The sequence below is a fragment of the Ursus arctos genome, unplaced genomic scaffold (assembly GCF_023065955.2).
Source record: "Ursus arctos isolate Adak ecotype North America unplaced genomic scaffold, UrsArc2.0 scaffold_28, whole genome shotgun sequence".
In the NCBI taxonomy this organism is placed as follows: Eukaryota; Metazoa; Chordata; class Mammalia; order Carnivora; family Ursidae; genus Ursus; species Ursus arctos.
Window position 1 is genome coordinate 35,977,324 of NW_026622963.1, and position 18,404 is coordinate 35,995,727.

An 18,404-nucleotide genomic window follows, 5' to 3' on the forward strand; every position below is an offset into this window, starting at 1 on the left:
TAAGGGTAGAGATGATCTCTCTGCCTAGACCTGCAGAGTTTTCAGTGTCAGATGATACCATTTCCTTATTAATTCTTTCTGCATTCATTCACCAAGTGCTACTGTGTTTTAGATGTTGCGATCCAAAATGGAAAAGATGCATTCTCTTGTCTCTGAGATATCAGAGTCCAGTGGGAGAGAACTATATATAAACAAGGCAGAATGGTAAGTGCCATGGGTGCCATGACAGGAGGCAGGAGGCAGTAGCTGATGCCCTGGGGGAGGGGGACATCAGGAAAAGTTTCACAGAGGAGGATCCCTTGGGCAGAGTTCTGGGAGATAAGTATCCATTCTCCAGGCTCACATGGAGGAGGACACAGGAGAATCTGGGAGAAGAGGGCAGTGTGGACAGAGGTAAAGCATGTCAAATGGAGTCCTATGTCCGGAGAAACCGCCAGAAATACCATGGGATTAGAATATAGGTTCAAGGTTATGACAAAAGGGAAAGCTTGAAAACTTAGTTATGGAGAATATTAGGACTCCATGTTTAGGAGTTTTGATTTTATCCAAGAAGGAGATGACACAGTCAGATTTTATTTTTTTATTTTTTTTATTTTATTTTTTTTAAAGATTTTACTTATTTATTTATTTGACAGAGAGAGAGAGAGACAGCCAGCGAGAGAGGGAACACAAGTAGGGGGAGTGGGAGAGGAAGAAGCAGGCTCCCAGGGGAGGAGCCTGATGTGGGGCTCGATCCCAGAACACTGGGATCACGCCCTGAGCCGAAGGCAGACGCTTACTTAACAACTGAGCCACCCAGGCGCCCCGAGATTTTATTTTGTTTTATTTGCTCTGACAGCTGTACGGATACACTGGATAAATGCAAAGGTGCAGGCTGGGAGTCTGGGTGAGGGGCTGTGGCAATATCAGTGAGAGAGCTTGGCGGTGGATTCTCACAATGTTTCGGCTATCCTGCCTAAGCGCCTCGAGCTGGGAGCTAAGGGACAGGGACGGGGTGTGCTTGTACGTGTTTAACAACAAGCTCTGGGGCAGAGGGGTGGTGAGGAAGGTGGGTAGCTACTATTGGTTATCTTTGCTGATTTCTGTGGTGTAAGTACTCCCATCACGGCCAGCTACAGGTGACCAACGTGACATGGTTGAATGCAGAGTTGGGGACAGGTACTCACAATCTCACTGACCTGAGAGCCAATGAGAGGTAGGGCCAGCACACTACCGGACTGGGAGGAATCACAATGATTTTCTGCTTTCTGGCTTGGGGTAGTTGTGAGAAAGTGATGCCATTAACTCAGGGAATATAGGAAGAGGAGGATACTTGGGATGGGGTGGGAGGCAGACATAATGGCTTTTGATTATAATATTTTAAACTTTAAGTACCAAAAAGAGATTTCTGATAAGCAGTGAATAATTAGGTCTGGAGCCCCAGAGAGAGGTCCAGACTAGACAGATAAACTAGACAGATAAACTAAACTAAATAAACTAGACCTGATAAACTAGACAGATAATCTAGACAGATAAACTAGACTAGATAAACTAGGCCAGATAAACTGGACCAGGTAAACTAGACCAGGTAAACTAGAATGATAAACTAGGCCAGGTAAAGTAGACAGATAAACAGACTAGATAAACTAGGCAGATAAAGTAGAGCAGATAAACTAAACAGATAAACTAAACCTAATAAACCAGACCAGATAAGCTAGATAAACTAGACTTGATAAACTGGATTTGATAAATTTGATTAGATAAACTAGACTAGATAGATAGATTAGACTTCATAAACTAGACCAGGTAAACTAGACCAGATAAACTAGATTAGATAAGCTAGGCCAGATAAACTGGACCAGGTAAAGTGGGCTAGATAAATTGGATCAGGTAAACTGGATCAGATAAACTAGACAAACTCAACATGGTTAACTGGACCAGGAAAACTTGACAAGATAGACTAGACAAGATAAACTAGACCAGATAAACTAGACTGATAAACTAGATAAGATAAACTGGACCAGATAAACTAGATAAAATAAACTAGACCAGATAAACTAGACCAGGTAAACTAGACCAGATAAACTAGGCCAGGTAAACTAGACCAGGTAAACTAGACCAAATAAACTAGACAGATAAACTAGACTAGATAAACCAGGGCAGATAAACTGGACCAGGTAAACTAGACCTGATAAACTAGACAGATAAACTAGACCAGGTAAACTAGAATGATAAACTATACCAATAAACTAGACCAGATAATCTAGACAGATAAAATAGGCCAGATAATCTAGACAGATAAACTAGACTAGGTAAACTAAGCGAGATAAACTGGACCAGGTAAACTAGACTAGATAAACTAGGCCAGGTAAACTGGACCAGGTAAACTAGAATGATAAACTAAGCCAGGTAAAGTAGGCCAGGTAACCTACACAGATAGACTAGATAAACTAGGCAGATAAACTAGATAGCTAAACTAAACTAGCTAAACTACACAGATAAACTAGACCAGATAAACTAGACCTGATAAACTAGACTGCTAAACTAGACTAGATAAACTAGACTTGATGAATTCGAGTAGATAAACTAGACTAGGTGAACTAGACAGATAAATTAGACTTCATAAACTAGACCAGGTAAATTAGACCAGATGAACTAGGCTGATAGACTAGACCTGCGAGACCAGACCAGATAAAGTAGACCAGACAAGCTAGACAGCTCCGAGTTGCTCATCGCACCCGCAAGGTCATCCCAGGAAAAGGTCGGAGCAGGAAGAGAAAGTAGCCAAGCGCGACACCGGAGGGGTAGCCGCAGCGCGCCATGCAGCGTCAGTGAGCGGTGGCTGGAAAGGACCTGGTGAGGGTTAAAACACTTGAGCGGAGGGACTTCTTCGAGAAGTGGGTGATTAAGGGTGCCGTATGTCTAGAATGGCCACGTAAGAACACGGAAGGGAGAGTTTGTATTTGTCACTAGGGGGGACGGACCATGGGTGGCCTTTCCCAGAGAGCGTTTAGTGGGGAGCTGTGAGCAGAAGCCAGATGGCGTTTGGTTGGAAAGTGCCCGAGAAGCAATAAGCAGAAGCCATTGTCAGGCTGACGTGGCATTTACATTAGCCGTCTTCCCTGGGGCCGCTGGGCCGTCAGGGCTCATTTAGCAGCTCCTACCTGCAGCACCCCTGCGTCCCCCCTCAGCTCCCCTGCTTCTACCCTCAGTGGAGTCTGGAGAGAGTCCAACGTGCCCAGGTTCTTGATTGTGCTCCAAATGAGCGTGCCGGCTCTTCAGCGCTAGTGGAGGGAACGGGAGCCAGCGCCAGCCCAGCAGCCCCCCCGTGGGGGTGGATTCTGATGGCGCTGGGATTGCAGCAGGGTTCTAGGAAGGCTTAGAGGTGGCATCGCAGCAGAAGCCCGTTCGGGTGTAGCCGGAGGCATATGCTGGCGAGACCAAGTGTAAATATCCAGCCCAGATGGCTTGGGCCAGAAAGCTGGCCTGGCACCAAGGCTTACAGCGATGGCAGGGACAGGATTGGAATTAAGGCAGGACACAAACAAGCAAGGAGCAGAGACGCAATTGCTGTAAACAGCCTCGGGGTCCCAGGGCTGGCCTCTGCTGGGTAGGGCAGGCTGGCAGAGGGGCCAGAAGGAGGACCTCTGGAAGAAAGATCTTTTCATTTTCTAGAAAAGCCGGAAGATGTGGCATTTCTCATATCCAGCACAGCGGGAGAGGTGGAGGGATGGGTCGGTACCCTTGCACGGCCCGCCGCCCCTTCAGGAGGAGGCCAGAGGTACCTGGCCACTCTCTGCAGAGTAGAGGATGCCCTCCCTAATCAGGCTTAGCCAGTGCTGTAGTCTGGGGGCATTGTCTAGGGGCAGGAGGAGGCAGTCACCCGAAACCAGACCAGTTCTTGCCTAAGAAATGTGTCCAATGATGTCATGCTCTAGGCACTTCTCCAAAGGAGCCCACAGGAGTCCCAAGAGAGGAATTGGTCCAACCTGTGGAACCTGGCAGCCTGGCAGAGCCTGAAATCCAGATCACTCCCCAGGCACACCTGCTAGCTCACCTGCTCTGTACCCAGCATGAGCACTCGTGAAAGCAGGGTTGGGAATGGAGCCATCCAGGGTCACAGGGCTGACCTTCCAGTGAATGGGCATGTAGCCAGAAGGAGCAGATGGCCTCTCATGTGGCTCACCCAGGCAGTTGGGCAGCTTCCTTGCCAAGGCTGAACACTGCCCATCACCTTTAGACTCCTCAGGCTGCCTTGGAAGGAGTCAGGGCCCCATCTAGTTTAAGCCTCGGGCTTAACTGAGAAACATCTGGCTACCAGTGGACCTAAAGGTAATTAGAACCCATGTCCATGATTGCTTTTAGGGCATCGGGATGTTATGTGGGCCTATACTGGCCTCAGGTCATCCCCAGCCTGAACCATTCAGCTAGACCAGTGTGCTTCATTGCCCACGTAGGCTTCTGCATCCCAGTAAGTGCAGGAATGTTCCAGCTATGACCTCATCTTTCGCAGCATGGCTACCCTGAAATAGGCTGTCTCCTCACATGCCTCAGTTGCATAAATTCAAAAACCTGAGTTTGGCCCCGCTTACATTGTGATTTTGAAGCTATCCACATGCATGTCCATCTTTCCATTGTCGGCCACCAAGGGACCAATGACCAGACAGGGTGTTCCCCTAAATCCTTGTAAAGAATCGTGAGTGATCTGTGTAGGGGGATGTGCACATGTCTGTGTGGATACCATGCTCATGTGTGTGAATGTACACACAGGCACACATACCCTGCCTTGTGACAACGAGAGGCCACTTCGAAGTGTTATTAAGGTGCAACCAGGTAAGTGAAATGAGAAGTAGGTAAGGAATAAGAAAGGAAGACAAACAGGGTGAATACATGATTCTGTCTTGAATTGTACACTCCTCTTACGTGTGGACACAGACTTGGCTCTGAACTTGCCAGCATAACAGCGATCTTAATAAAGCAACCTGGTCAGTGACCCAGTTTGGCGTGCATTGGAAACGAACTAAGTACTCAGGGTATGATGATTCCCGAGGCCGAGGCCAGAAAGAAATCCTCCTTCGGTCTTCTTCCAGAAGACACCACATGCTGAACAGACTTTGGCGGGGTTCGCACAGAGAACGCAGATGCCGATTTCTTATTCTCCCTTCTCTCTTGACCGGTGACATCCAATCACGTTGTCTTTCAGTAAAAGAAATGGGGTCAGGACCACCTTTCTCTGCTGACTTGGTTTAATCCAGTGGTACACCTGGGGGCAGGACTTCTCAAGCTTTGCTGCATATTTCAGACACCTGGAGAGCTTAACCAAACTCCCGTGCCCAGGCCGCACCCCGTAAGTCAGAATTTCTGGGGATGGGACCCAAGGCATTGAGATTAACAAATAATAATACAGGTGCTTCTAACAGGCAGCGAAGTTTGAGAGCCGCTGCTTTAGTGGATACTGAACCTCTGGTTCAGTATACTGGTTGTTAAAATATGGACGTACTTGGGGCGTCTGGGTGGCTCAGTCAGTTAAGCGTCTGACTCTTGATTGCCGCTCAGGTCATGATCTTAAGGTTGGGAAATGGAGCCCTGCATCAGTGCGGAGCCTGCTTAAGATTCTCTCTCTCTCTCTCAAAAAGAAAAAAAATATGGAAATACTTCTCAGATGGTTGGTAAACCGCCTCTGTCTGCACACCCTTGCTATGCACATTGCCAAGTATTTCGGATCGCATGTCTGCCTATAATAATGGATAAACTGTACCTTTGCCAGCGAATCCATACATTTTCTGCCTGCTTTTGAACAGGCAACAGTACGTTCAACCTTGTATGCCGCCAACGGAAAGAAGATCTGTATGCCTCAGGCGCTGAGGGTGAGCTTGACATCCCCCGCAGACTGTACCCAACAGGGAAGGGCGTGTGTGTGGCCAGTCATCCAGCTCCACTTAGAGACGAGCTGAGCAGCATCCGCGGGCAAGACCCAGGACAGTAGTCCTGACCCACCCATCACGTGTCTGCGGAATCTGCAGGCCAACTCATTACGCATGTCCTTCACCAAGAACATCTTCTGTAGAAATTGTGGGTTCACCTCTGTTGTTTTCCTGAATGCACTGGTACCACTGCACGCCAGCAAGCAGCTAGACCCTAGGGGGCTCATGAGCCACCCAAGAGGACTCCAGGAGTTATTCTGGAAAACCAGGGTGTCAGTAGACACACCATAGCTGCTGCTGCGGGCCTGAGAGGGCCGTCTAAGTGGAGACTCAGTCTGATTCTTCTCCTGCTGTACCCCTGCGAGTGCTTCAACCCGCAGGACCTATAACCGGGATCCTCCGAGGTAATGAGGCCCTGATCCCATGACCGTTTGAATCTAGGAATATCTTCAATAGGAGTCCAGTCTCTCTCCCTTCTGTCACCGCACGCTGCTTCCGGGTCCTCCCTGTCCCTGTGGACCTAAGCGTATCATCAAAGAGGGACCAGGTTTCCACCCATCCATGCCTCCCTTCAGAATCACCCCGGGCACAGCGAGGCCTTCGTGCAGGTTCCTCTCCCAGAGGAGAGACCTAAGGTGCATCCTCTTGGGGCCGAGGCCATTCCTGGAGCCCACATCCAGGAACAAGCTAGAGCCAACCCTGTCTCTCACTTCCTCTCGGAACGCCCTGCTGTTGCTGGCCGGACCGCCCGTTGCCAGCTCTCGGGGTCGCGGCGGCCGTGCGTGAGAGCGTGTTGTGTGCCCACTACTATGCGTGCACGTGGTGTAAACGTCCAGCCGAACTTTCATACTCCCCGGATGAAGGCACTAGCATTACCCGCATTTCCTAGGCAGGGAGACTGAGGCTCAGGGAGAGCAGGGGACTTGTCCAAGGGGCAGAGCCAAGATCCAAACTCAGACTTGTCTGGTTACAAAGTGCCTGTTCTCCCTTTCTTCCGAGATCACATGCTTCTTTAGGCCCTGCTGGTTTGACTGACTCGCTCTGGTTATCTGCTGCCTTTAACCACCTCGTCCTCACCTCCAGATCCTTCAGATGCTTTCGCTCACTTCTCCCCTCTTGCTTTGTGCCCCAGAGCTGCTGTGCCTCTGGCTGAGCGGTATCAGTAAGGGGGTGTCTGATACTTGGGGCCTCCAGCACACAGCACAGGCGTGTTACGGTATGGCAATGGTTAGGACGTGCATGGCAGAGGCCCCTTACTGATAGAAGCACATCACCTCACATCTCCCCAAGCCAGGGCTTCGCAAAATAATGTATACATTTTATGCCGTTCATTCAAATTTCCATTCAATGCTGAACTACTAGATAGTTGTGAAATTTAGCCCAACCTGTGGATATATGGTGTACCGTTATTTATCTTTTGATTGTCAGCTGTTTCTTTAAATTCAGTTAGCCAACATATACTGCACTGTTAGTTTTGATGTAGTGTTCAGTGGTTCATTAGTTGCGTGATACCCAGTGCTCATCCCATCACGTGCCCTCCTTCATGCCCATCACCCAGTTACCCCATCCCCCTACCCGCTGCCCTTTCCACAACCCTCTGTTGGTTTCCCAGAGTCAAGAGTCTCTCATGCTTTGTGTCCCTCTCTGATTTCTTCCCATTCAGTTTCCCCTCCCTTCCCCTATGATCCTTCACGCTAATATTCCACGTATGAGTGAAACCATATGAGAATTGTCTTTCTCTGATTTATTTCACTCAGCATAATACCCTCTAGTTCCATCCACGTTGATGTAAATGGCAGGTATTCATCCTTCCTGGTGGCTGAGGGATATTCCATCGTCAGCTCTTTTAAAAGAGGAAAAAAGATACATTTGTTGACTTGCATCGGCCTTGGAAGACTGCTGTCAGAAAGTGTATATTATTGAGATACTTGTTCGTATTTTCTTTCCTTTTTTCCCCCTGCAGAAATGAAGCCAGAGATGAAGACAAAACCTGGGGAGCAGGGGCCCCAGATCCTTGGTGTCCAGAGGGTCTACATTCAGACGAGGGAAGAGAAACGCATTAACCTGACCATCGGTAGCAGGGCCTATTTGCTGCCCAACACGTCGGTGATTATTAAATGCCCAGTACGACGATTCCAGAAATCCCTGATCCAGTGGGAGAAGGACGGCCATTGTTTGCAGAACTCCAAACGGCTGGGCATCACCAAGTCGGGCTCCCTAAAAATCCACAGCCTCGCAACCCCGGATATCGGCACGTACCGCTGCGTGGCCGGCTCCGCGCAGGAAAACGCGGTTCTCAAGCTCATCGGCACGGACAACCGGCTCATTGCACCCCCGGCGCTTGGAGAGCACACGCGGGAGTCACCGGGGATGGACCACAAGGAAGCCAATAGCTTGGGAGCCACGTGGCAGAAAATGAGGCAGCTGTGGGGTAACAAAAATGAGCTTTATCCGGAGGACGGCCAAATTGATAAGCAGCCTTTCTTGAGGGCTCTGTTGGGCCCGTGCAGGAATTCTGCAGGAAACACCAACTCCTGGGAGTTCAAGAACAAGCAGTTTGAAGCAGCAGTTAAACACGGAGCGTATAGCATGGATACGGCCCAGTTCGATGAACTGATCAGAAACATGAGTCAGCTCATGGAAACCGGAGAGGTCAGTGATGACCTGGCGTCGCAGGTGATCTATCAGCTGGTGGCCGAGTTAGCCAAGGTGCAGCCCGCACACGCGCCGTGGAGGGCTGTCCAGGAGGGGGTGCCTCCCGCCGCACAGCTGAGGGGGGAAACAGGAAGGATGCCGCAAAGCCCCGATGTGGAGAACTCAGGCAAGCTGACCTTTAAGCCAAAGGGACCTGTGCTCATGAGGCAAAGCCAGCCCACCTCCATTTCGTTTAATAAAACAATAAATTCAAGGATCGGAAATACAGTGTACATTACAAAGAGGACGGAGGTCATCAATATACTGTGTGAGCTCGTTACCCCCAGTCAGGCCACGTATACATGGACCAAGGATGGGGCTTTGTTGCAACCCTCAGAAAAGTAAGTAAAAGGAGAATACAGTGTTCACGGCGTCATACCTTCTTAATGGGCATTCCAGTTTTCTTGAAAAGACTTTCAAATTCCTTCTCCTGAGAATGTGTTTCCAACAGGATTCTTTAGGAAAGAGACTTAACAAAAAAAAATGTCAGGGTGTGTTTTTCACATACGCACTGGAATTTTAAAAATTAAACCATACCATCCCCATCGTTACCAAGACTGGGTACGGTCAGACTGAGTTTCAGCATGTAGAGCCTCTCTCTTGGCAGAGCACTTCACATTTAAAAATGAAATCCATATAAGGCCTCAAAAAAGTCATCATCCTTGCAGTAATCCCACACCGTGTAGGAACTGCAAACCAGAATTTATTTACCGTGCCCTTCTATAGCTAGGAGATGTGGAATCTCCTTGGAGTTCATGTCGGCCCCGAGAGTTGGCAGGGCAGGGATTAATAGTTTTCTGATGAGGTCACTGAGAGACAGAATCCCAATTCACGGCCATCCGGAACCAGGGACCCTATCTCCTGAACACTGCCAAGGGTGTTTGGGTATCACACAAATAACAGCCTTAGTAGAAAGATTGAGTATCTGATGTACTTTTCTGTATCATGCAATTTGTTATGTCATAAAATCCAAAAATGAGGATCAAAGTTTTGAGATGTTCACAACACAGTATCGAGTCATATTTTTGTTAGGATCACCATGTCAGGACAAAGATAGCACATTTCATTCATTTCACATGAAATAGCAGGGAATAACACGTATTAATTCATTTTTGCATTCTTCAGTGTCTCTAAATCTTGCTGTTTGTACACACAGGACTGGAGATGCTTTGCTTTCTTTTAGTTTGCATTCAGAGAGCCCAAGCTGCCTCTAGGGATTGTTAAGAGAAACAGAACAGCAGATGTTAAATTGCTTTGCAGACCTTATTGTACTTTAAAAATGCAAATTTTATTTTTATCATGTCTTTTAGTGCATTTGAGCCAATATGTGAAACAGCTGAAGAAATCTAGGCAAAACTCAATTTTTTATGATAAATTATTAGGCTGTTCCTTAGAGTGAAAAGGTAGAACAAATCTAGCTTTTTCATTTTTTGCCCTGGAAATCTGAACACAAGAGTGTAAAGAAGTTTTCCCAGTGGAATAAACCTTCAGATCCACAAGCTTAGCAGTTCGCAAATCTTTTGGCCTTAGGACCCTTTTGAACATAAAAAAACTTTAAAAGCTTCTCCGAGAAGCCTAAAGAAGTTCCATTAATGTGAGTTATAGCTGTCGATATTTACCATATTAGAAATGAAAACATAAAACATTGAACGTATCTATTTATTAATCCATTTAGAAATAACAATAAGAAGCCCATCACATGTTTGCATAAATAACAATTTTTGAAAAAGCAATATTTAAAGAAAATTACTGATAACCATGTCACTGTTTTATATCTTTGCAAATCTCTTTAATGTCTGGCTTAATAAAACACAGCTGGATTCTCATAAATGCTTCTCCATGAAACCTGTTGTGATATGTTGTTTTAAGTAAAGTTTATAGAGAAAATTTGGCCTCATCCAGATATGTGAGTTGAAAAAAGAAGGACATTTTCATAGCCTTTTCAGATAATCGTGGCTATTCTTTATGACTATACTAAACCTGGACAGGTGGTAGCTTCTGAAGGGTCAGCTGGAACGTGGAATCTAAAACCACATTGATGAAATTTTGTTACTCCCTTACAACGAAATATTGCCTTATCTTGCACTTTCAATGGACCTTTGACCTACACATGATTTTATAATATCACACATTGGTCATTTGGAAAATAGTAGCTCCCTGAGTTAATTCATCTCCCCAGTGTTGGCGCATTTCCTTAGACAATGTAAAGAATACACATATTTTGCAACATTGCTAACCAGCTCGACAGAAAAGTCTTTGAGTTTTTGGAAAGCTGTCAAGCTCACAATGGAGGATACTAATTTTCCAAAATTTTAATTTTCACGTGAAAGTTCGTGAAAATGAAACACATCAGTTGTTTTCCTCGAATGGGCATGCTCCTTTTAGTTAATTTTTAAAAATAACTGCCACATGCCCCAGGCTGAATTATAATTTGTCAGCTGTTCTTTCAAGTAAAAATCGTATTCCATGAAAAAAAAAAAAGCGGCTCGTTCAGCTAGCAAATCAGACATGCAGCACTTTGTACTTCCCGTTCTGTGTACAGAATATCAAAAATAGACATACTTGAGGGTTGAGATTTAGTAAAACCAGTCAAGTCTCAGTGCCTCGTTAAGGACATTCGTAAGGGAAATTGGCATTTTTATTTTTGTGTCAGGTGTGTGGCAGTCAGGAACGCAAGGACTCCTGGTATACCTCGGTCCCAGGACCATACTGCCACTGCTTTTGTTATCCGTGCAAATGTCAACACAGCAAGAAAGGCAAATAATGGCTTAGCATTATTATGAAAATCGTTTTGACCTCAGGAACGTCTGGGGCCCCTGAACCGCCTTTTGAGGATGGCTCAGCAATATTCGTTTTATAAGAAACAGAGGCTGATCGAGGGGCGCCTGGGTAGCGCAGTCGTTAAAGCGTCTGCCTTCGGCTCAGGGCGTGATCCCGGCGTTCCGGGATCGAGTCCCACATCGGGCTCCTCCGCTGGAAGCCTGCTTCTTCCTCTCCCACTCCCCCTGCTGTGTTCCCTCTCTCACTGGCTGTCTCTCTGTCACATAAATAAATAAAATCTTTAAAAAAAAAAAAAAAAAAGAAAGAAAGAAACAGAGGCTGATCGAGCCGAAGTGATTGATTCACCTGTGGCCGTTTCCATGGGGCAGGGGTGTGGTAGAGCCTGGCCGGTTGAAGTAAATGTTCGTTGAGTTGATTTTAAATAGTTTGGCTTGATCGCATGGAGTTAGCATTAGCTTCTAAGCTGGAGACTCCCGGTGGTCATATGAAGAAAGGTTTTGACAGCGTACGTCGGCCCAAATGTGTTTCGGCATACTTTAAGGATCAACTGTTTGATAATGAAGCGATTCCATATGGCTATTAAAAGTTTTTGTTTTTAAGTTAAGAGAATAAAAAAAGAAGATCCATTCTTATTTCCATTTTCTTCCTCAACCTTACCTAATTGTTCCCCTTACGTTTCATTTGCTTGATATAACAAAGGTTCTCACCTTTAGATATATTTTTCTGAATCTCTCATGTCTCTTCAGTCAGAGTAACTCAGAAACGGAATTACATTTCTGAGAGGGTCTATCTAATTAGAGGACAGCGTGTAGGGTGTAAGTGCTTGGAAGCCCCCTGGGTAAGAAATCTTGGCCAGGAAGGGCAGACTGTGAGTAGATTCACTGGGGCTGATGCCTGTGGAAAGATCAACTTTGTCAAGAGTAAGGTTGTCCCACAGAGACCAAGGTCACATCCCTCATGGACCCCTACCTGCTCTTCTCCAGCCAGGGACTGACCCAGGCTAGATGCTGGGGTAGCTCCTTTGGCAGTAAGGCTTACGTGGATTTCTCACTGTGCTGCTGAGGCCTACAAAACAAAGGGATTGTTTGAGGATTGCCAAACCATATAAACATGTATATGAAATAATTGAAGAAAACATTTTAGTGTATTTACTTTTCAAATGTAGTGACTCGTTCTATTGTTCTTAATCGACTATTCCTTAATAGGGATTTTAGATTTTAGATGCCGGATGTTAGCGTGAAGGCTGGCCCTAGTAATAGCGAGGTCTGTTCTACTGGTTTTGGTCTGGGCAATTCCATGGTTGTTATTTCTGGGCGCTTTTGTGTATTTCATAAGTGTGCAGCAGAAGGATTTGCGTCCTCCTGGTACACACACTCTGCACCATGATTCTGTTGTATTCTGACCTTTCGTACACTTAGTCGTCCGAGGTTTCTGAGAACTTTCTATACAAAAGTCACTGTTAGGCACTGTCGATGCACAGCTGTGAATAAGATTTGGTCCCTGCTTTTGAAAAGATCACAATCTGGTAGGAAGAAATAGATATTTCATTAAATAAATATATGAACCAGAGCAGAAGGAGCCCAGAGGGAGAGAAGATAACTCTAGGAGTATTGGGGAAAGCTTTACAGGGAAAATTATATTTGATCCAGGATTCAGTGGGTAAGACAGAGTTTGCCAGAATGGGGGGAAGGGCATTCCAAATACAGTGAACAACATATGCAAACACTCGGGGTGATGAAAGATCATGGAATGTTCTGGAAACTGTTAGAGGCTCATTATGGCTGGAGCCCAGGGTGAGCAACATGAAGTGACAGGAAATGGGGAAGTGGCCCCAGCTCAGTTCATATAGTATTTAGTGGTCAGAATAGTCTGCGTTGCTAAGATCTGGAAAGTGGGAGGCAGCAGGGGAAAAAAAAGAGTACATGGACCCTGATGCAGGTGATGGAGAAGCAGCTTCAAATTGTTGAGAAAAAATTAAAATAAGAACAGAACAATCACCCTTTTCTATTCCCTGAATAATTACCTTATCTGTCAGGACACACCTGACCCACTCTGGTTCTCATGGTATTTATCTGCAGGTGTTTATAGCTATCGGTAATTGGGAAACCATACGGAACTCATATGGGTCAGGCCTGATTCCTAATAGCATGCTCCACGTCCGGTATAACACAGCCTTAGCCCTGTGGCCTCAGACAGTCATAGCGAGGTAACAACTAGAGTCAAGCAGCATTGACTAACGGCCCATTCACTGCCAGTGTGAAAATCCAAACTGAAAAATCCATACCTGCTGTTCATGAGGAAGGATATGGGCACAAAACGAGGGGTTAGCATCTTGCCAACTAACGCTTGCTAGTTTGTCTTTTTTGAAAATGTGATGGATTAAGCAGTGAGTCCATCCAGAAAAGTCTTCTTGTGCAAAGTGAGGCAGGAAGACTGGCTCTCCAAGCACCGTCCAGTGACCATGTCTCTGAGCGCAAGCCCAGGAGGAAGACTTTTCCACCCACAGGTTTTATGGGCGGGATCCTTGCCAGCCCAGAGTCTAATTTTGCAGTCTTCTTCCCCTGGAACGTGCTGTGGGCCCAGAGAAGTGAAGTACATTACGTGAACGCACCCCTTTCTAACTGTTCTACAGGATAATCTTGGCTGGAATGGGAAAAGTGCAGATACGGAACCCCACGAAGAAGGAACAAGGAACGTATGAATGCTCTGTAGCTAACCATCTCGGTTCAGACGTGGAGAGTTCTCCTGTGCTCTACGCAGGTAATGCCCTTGTTGAAACCCAGAGTGCCTGGTTTGGGGTTCTCCAGAGCAGCAGTTCCCAAACGTCAGCGCGAAGCAGCAGAAACACCCAAGGGAAGGTGGGGGGTCAGATTTCTAGACCCCATTCCTGGAGCTTCTGACTCAGTAGGTCTGGGATGGGGTCCAAGAGTTTGCATTTTTAACACGGTCCCAAGTCATACCGATGCTGCCGGCCTGTGGACCGGATCTTGAAAACGTCTGCTTTAGAGCTCGCCTTCCGAGAAGCGGGAATTAATGAGGCAGAATTTCACTGGCAACATTGGTAGTGTGGACTTCTCATTTTTGAAGTGCCACCAGCCAATGCAAGAGGGTAATTATCCCCTAAAGAGGGCTATCTGCCTCCAAAGGCATACCTACCAGTCCTTAAAAACACTTGTAGGAAATCATAACTGTAAATTAGTGTCTATCTTCCCAGGAGGCAGATGGTGTCATTTTAATATGAAAATGCGCTTAATTACAAAGGAACACTTTAAGGTGGTAAGTCGTAAGCAATGCTTCCTAGGGGCAAGCTCCTGTTCTGGGATTAAAAATAAGCCAAGAGCTCCCCCCTCCAGCTCTCTGCTCTGTGGTTTCTGGCATCTGTGGCTCACAGGGACTAAGGGGAGGAGAGGGGCAGTACCAGGGGTTAGAATCCAGCGTTCGGACAACTGAGCACTGAGCTTGGTAGCAGGTTCCTCATATCTACACACTGAGAAGGTTGGACCAGTTGATTTTAAAAGCTCCTTGAACCTGTATGGCTTGAGCTCCTCCCCTGGCTGCATTCCCAAGGTAGGGCCTTCAGGCCTTGATTTTCTGTGCTTTGACCCTTCTGTGAGCATCGGCCCCTTCCCAGAAAATGCCAGTCCCGAAGTTTGGGAATTCCTGGGAGGAATGGCAGCCCCCTTGGGGCTCACATCTTCTCTTAAGCCCATCGAGGACCATCCAGATTCCTGGGAGAGCTGGTCCAGCATGTCCTCTAGCCCCTGAATATGTGGATACCACTGACATGCATTTATTTTGCACACACATGCGTAGGTGATAAAACAGGCCTCGCCCTCCAGCAGCTCACGTGCTAATGGTGGAGTAGGAAATGCCATCATGGCGGTCATCCTCCGTAGAGGGATGCCCAGGCAACACCCTTTCCAGAATGTTGCCTTCCCTGACCCTCACAGGCTACTGAGAGACCCTGGGGCAACCAGCACCTTGTCTGTCCCAACAGCCACCAGCCCCTGTGGTATGGTGTCTCCCACCAGTCGGAGTTGCTTGAGGTCAAGAATGGCTGTTTTCCAACTTTGTAGTCCTGTTGTTCAGCTCAGGCACAGAGCCTGTTTCCTGAGTTAACCAAGGAATCCGTTAAAAGTCCATGTTTCTTAAAATCCAGGAAAATTAAAGTCCTTGGTTAGGTTCCTGATTCTCTGTGACTTTGTTGCTATTGTTATTTTTCCATGCAAGTTTTAGGGTAACTTGGGACAGTGCTCCTTCCAGAGAAAGAGTCAGGGTCCCAAGGCGCTGGTGTGCTGGATCCCACTTTAGTTCATCCACGGCAGTGTTGCAGATAACATACCCTGCCTTCTCGGCTTCTCAGGAACTTCTAGATTCCTTCTTTTTCAATTTATCAAAGAGGGATTTATCCTCAATTTTGGTTATAAAACCAAAATTACCTCATAGCTTATCTGTAGTTGTTACAGCGCACCCCGTGGGTATCTCCTTGAATGCATTCATCCGTCCGTCTGTCCGCCTGTCCATCTGGGCACTAAGCACCCCCGGGCTGTGTATGTACCAGTCCTAGTGGGTAACCACGAGGGAGACAGAGAGAGCCGGGCTCTGCTCCTGCTCTTAACGGGGCCACCAAGTTTACCGGGTATGACATGGTTTACCGGGGAAAAGCCTGAACCTAACATAGTTTCCTGCTCCCTTTCAATGAAGAGGCACCTGCCATCTTGTCTATTGAAAGAAATGTCAGCAGACTGGAACACAGCCATCTCTCCGTTGTGGTTGGAGGCGTTGTGGAGGCAGCTTTGCACGCAGATGTGACAATCCGATGTCCTGTAAAAGGCAAGTCTGGGTGTTTCGGTGGGGGGGCAGGTGTAGGGGCCACGGGCAGCCCGGCGTTACCAGGAGATGGCAGCTGGCAGTGTGGCCTCTCAGACCTCAGCCTGACTGGCTTAACACTGATTTTCCAGCCCACTGATAGCGGGTCTGTCTCTCAAGGGTGAGACCAACGCGTGGGACTGGGTGTAAAACAAAATGCCCGTGTCTCCATTTCCCATGAGGACTGTGACTGCCTTGCACACTCGCGTGCTCAGGTGTGACCAGGACACTGTGTCGCCATAGGCAGACCTACACGACAGGCCAGGTTCTAGTCCTGTGGTTGCCTGGCGAGCAGAGCGTCAGTGACGGGTTTGTTGGAAACGGTTAGAGGCGTCCTCCAGCTGGTCAGAGCCTGTGCTGAGCAAAGCCAGGTTCGGGGCTGGGAATCTCGAGGTCTCCGGACCCACACTGTCTCTATCCCGGACTGTCCTAAGCCAGGCATAACCAGTCTGTGCCTCAGTGACTCATTCTGCCTTGTCCGCCGTGGCAGAGAAGCCATCTTTCTAACTGACTCCACCTTTCTTTAATAGGAATAACACTTCTAGTCTGACCTTGCCTTAATGTCAGGCCATTCTTGCTCTTGAAATCACAGATTCTTTTTTTTTTTCATTTTCTTTTAAAGATTTTATTTTTAAGCAATCTCTACACCCAACATAGGGCTCAAACTCAAAACCCCAAGGTCATAAGTCGCACACTCCACCAACTGAGCCAGCCAGGCGTCCCTATAATTTTCTTTTAAATAGATGCTTTTATTTTATAAATCCTGGTTTATGAAGTTTTTGTTTAACTATTTATTTTTTTATAATAATATTTTGTTATATTATGTTAGTCACCATACAGTACATCCCTGGTTTCTGATGTAAAGTTCGATGATTCATTAGTTGCGTATAACACCCAGTGCACCATGCAATACGTGCCCTCCTTACTACCCATCACCAGCCTATCCCATTCCCCCACCCCACTCTCCTCTGAAGCCCTCAGTTTGTTTCCCAGAGTCCATAGTCTCTCTGTCTACGGCCATACCACCCTGAACACGCCCGATCTCATCTGAAATCACAGATTCTTAAGTCTTAACCTGGGCCCATGCATCCCTAAACTGAGATCAACATTATAGCCTGCACACATGTACATTTTATGGGGTCAGGGGTGCTATGCAAATAACTTTGATCAGTTTCTCAGGGAGACTTGGGACCTCTTCACCATTAAGATCTATTTTAAGGGGACTGAGCGTATGCCCGTGATTTACTGTGCATTGATTCCCTGCCGGGACGACTGTATCTCCCTCGTTTCCAGCTAATGGGGCCCCTCCCTGTAAGTTGCAGCCACTTGGGATGAATCTTACCTGGGCCATGGCCCCTATGAGCAAGGTGACCCGGGGAGTCCTCACGCTGTTCTCAGTAACACAGTGACCGCGCATGTAGTGAAGGGAGCCCAGGACACATCCATTCACCTTCCAGGCATTCCCTCCTTGGAATGGTCCATTCCTTGCCATGTTTCCAGAGCTGAACCTTTGGCGGCACAAGCCGTGGAAATTTGCTAACCCCCAAGGTATTATTTTTCACCCCTTGGAAGTCCCTGCAGTGTTTGGCCTACACAGACTTGCAAAGTCCCTCCAGCCTCCCAACTGACTCCACCCACAAGTATGTGAGTTTTCTGGCAAAGCGCACCTACCGTTACAGAATGGCCCGCATTCTCTGGCCGCGCGGAGGAGAAAAGCGGAACGGAGCTTTGCCGCTGCCAAGCCACAAACGGCTAGAGTTTCTACAGCCCTACACCTGCAGAAGATGCCGCAAAATAGGTCTGACTTCTATGAAGAGAAACCTCAACTTCTAGCATTATTCCTACATTTCTTACTTCCACAAAAGTGTAAAATCAGGCTTTCGGGGGGAATGAGCCCTTGAAAGGATCATGGTGTATTATTTGCTGTCATAAGTTAGCAGCTGGATTCGGTGGCAGCTGCCTTTGTGAGGGAAGCGTCCAGCAAAGACCATTAAATGCGTCTGGGTTTTATTCTCTGGGCCAGGCCCCGTCAGCACGTGGCCCATCTCTGACCTCTCCCTGACTCCAGCAGCCCCCTCTGCCCCCCGCCGCTGCTCCCCTGGGGCCTGGAGGGGGCTCAGGGTTGGGGGCGCTCCTCAGCCTCCTCGCTCCCTCCTT

General features: G+C 47.3%; 1 protein-coding gene across 2 annotated transcripts in view; it reads left to right on the forward strand.

Moving 5' to 3' along the window:
- ADAMTSL3 (ADAMTS like 3) overlaps positions 1 to 18,404 on the forward strand; it is a 331,832-nt gene that overhangs the window by 261,742 nt on the left and 51,686 nt on the right. For both annotated transcript variants that reach the window (XM_026510570.4, XM_044388448.3), the window contains 3 exons: positions 7,867 to 8,938; positions 14,011 to 14,138; positions 16,083 to 16,211. In XM_026510570.4, coding sequence (XP_026366355.2) covers positions 7,867 to 8,938; positions 14,011 to 14,138; positions 16,083 to 16,211 — 1,329 coding nt within the window. The remainder of the gene's footprint in view (positions 1 to 7,866; positions 8,939 to 14,010; positions 14,139 to 16,082; positions 16,212 to 18,404) is intronic.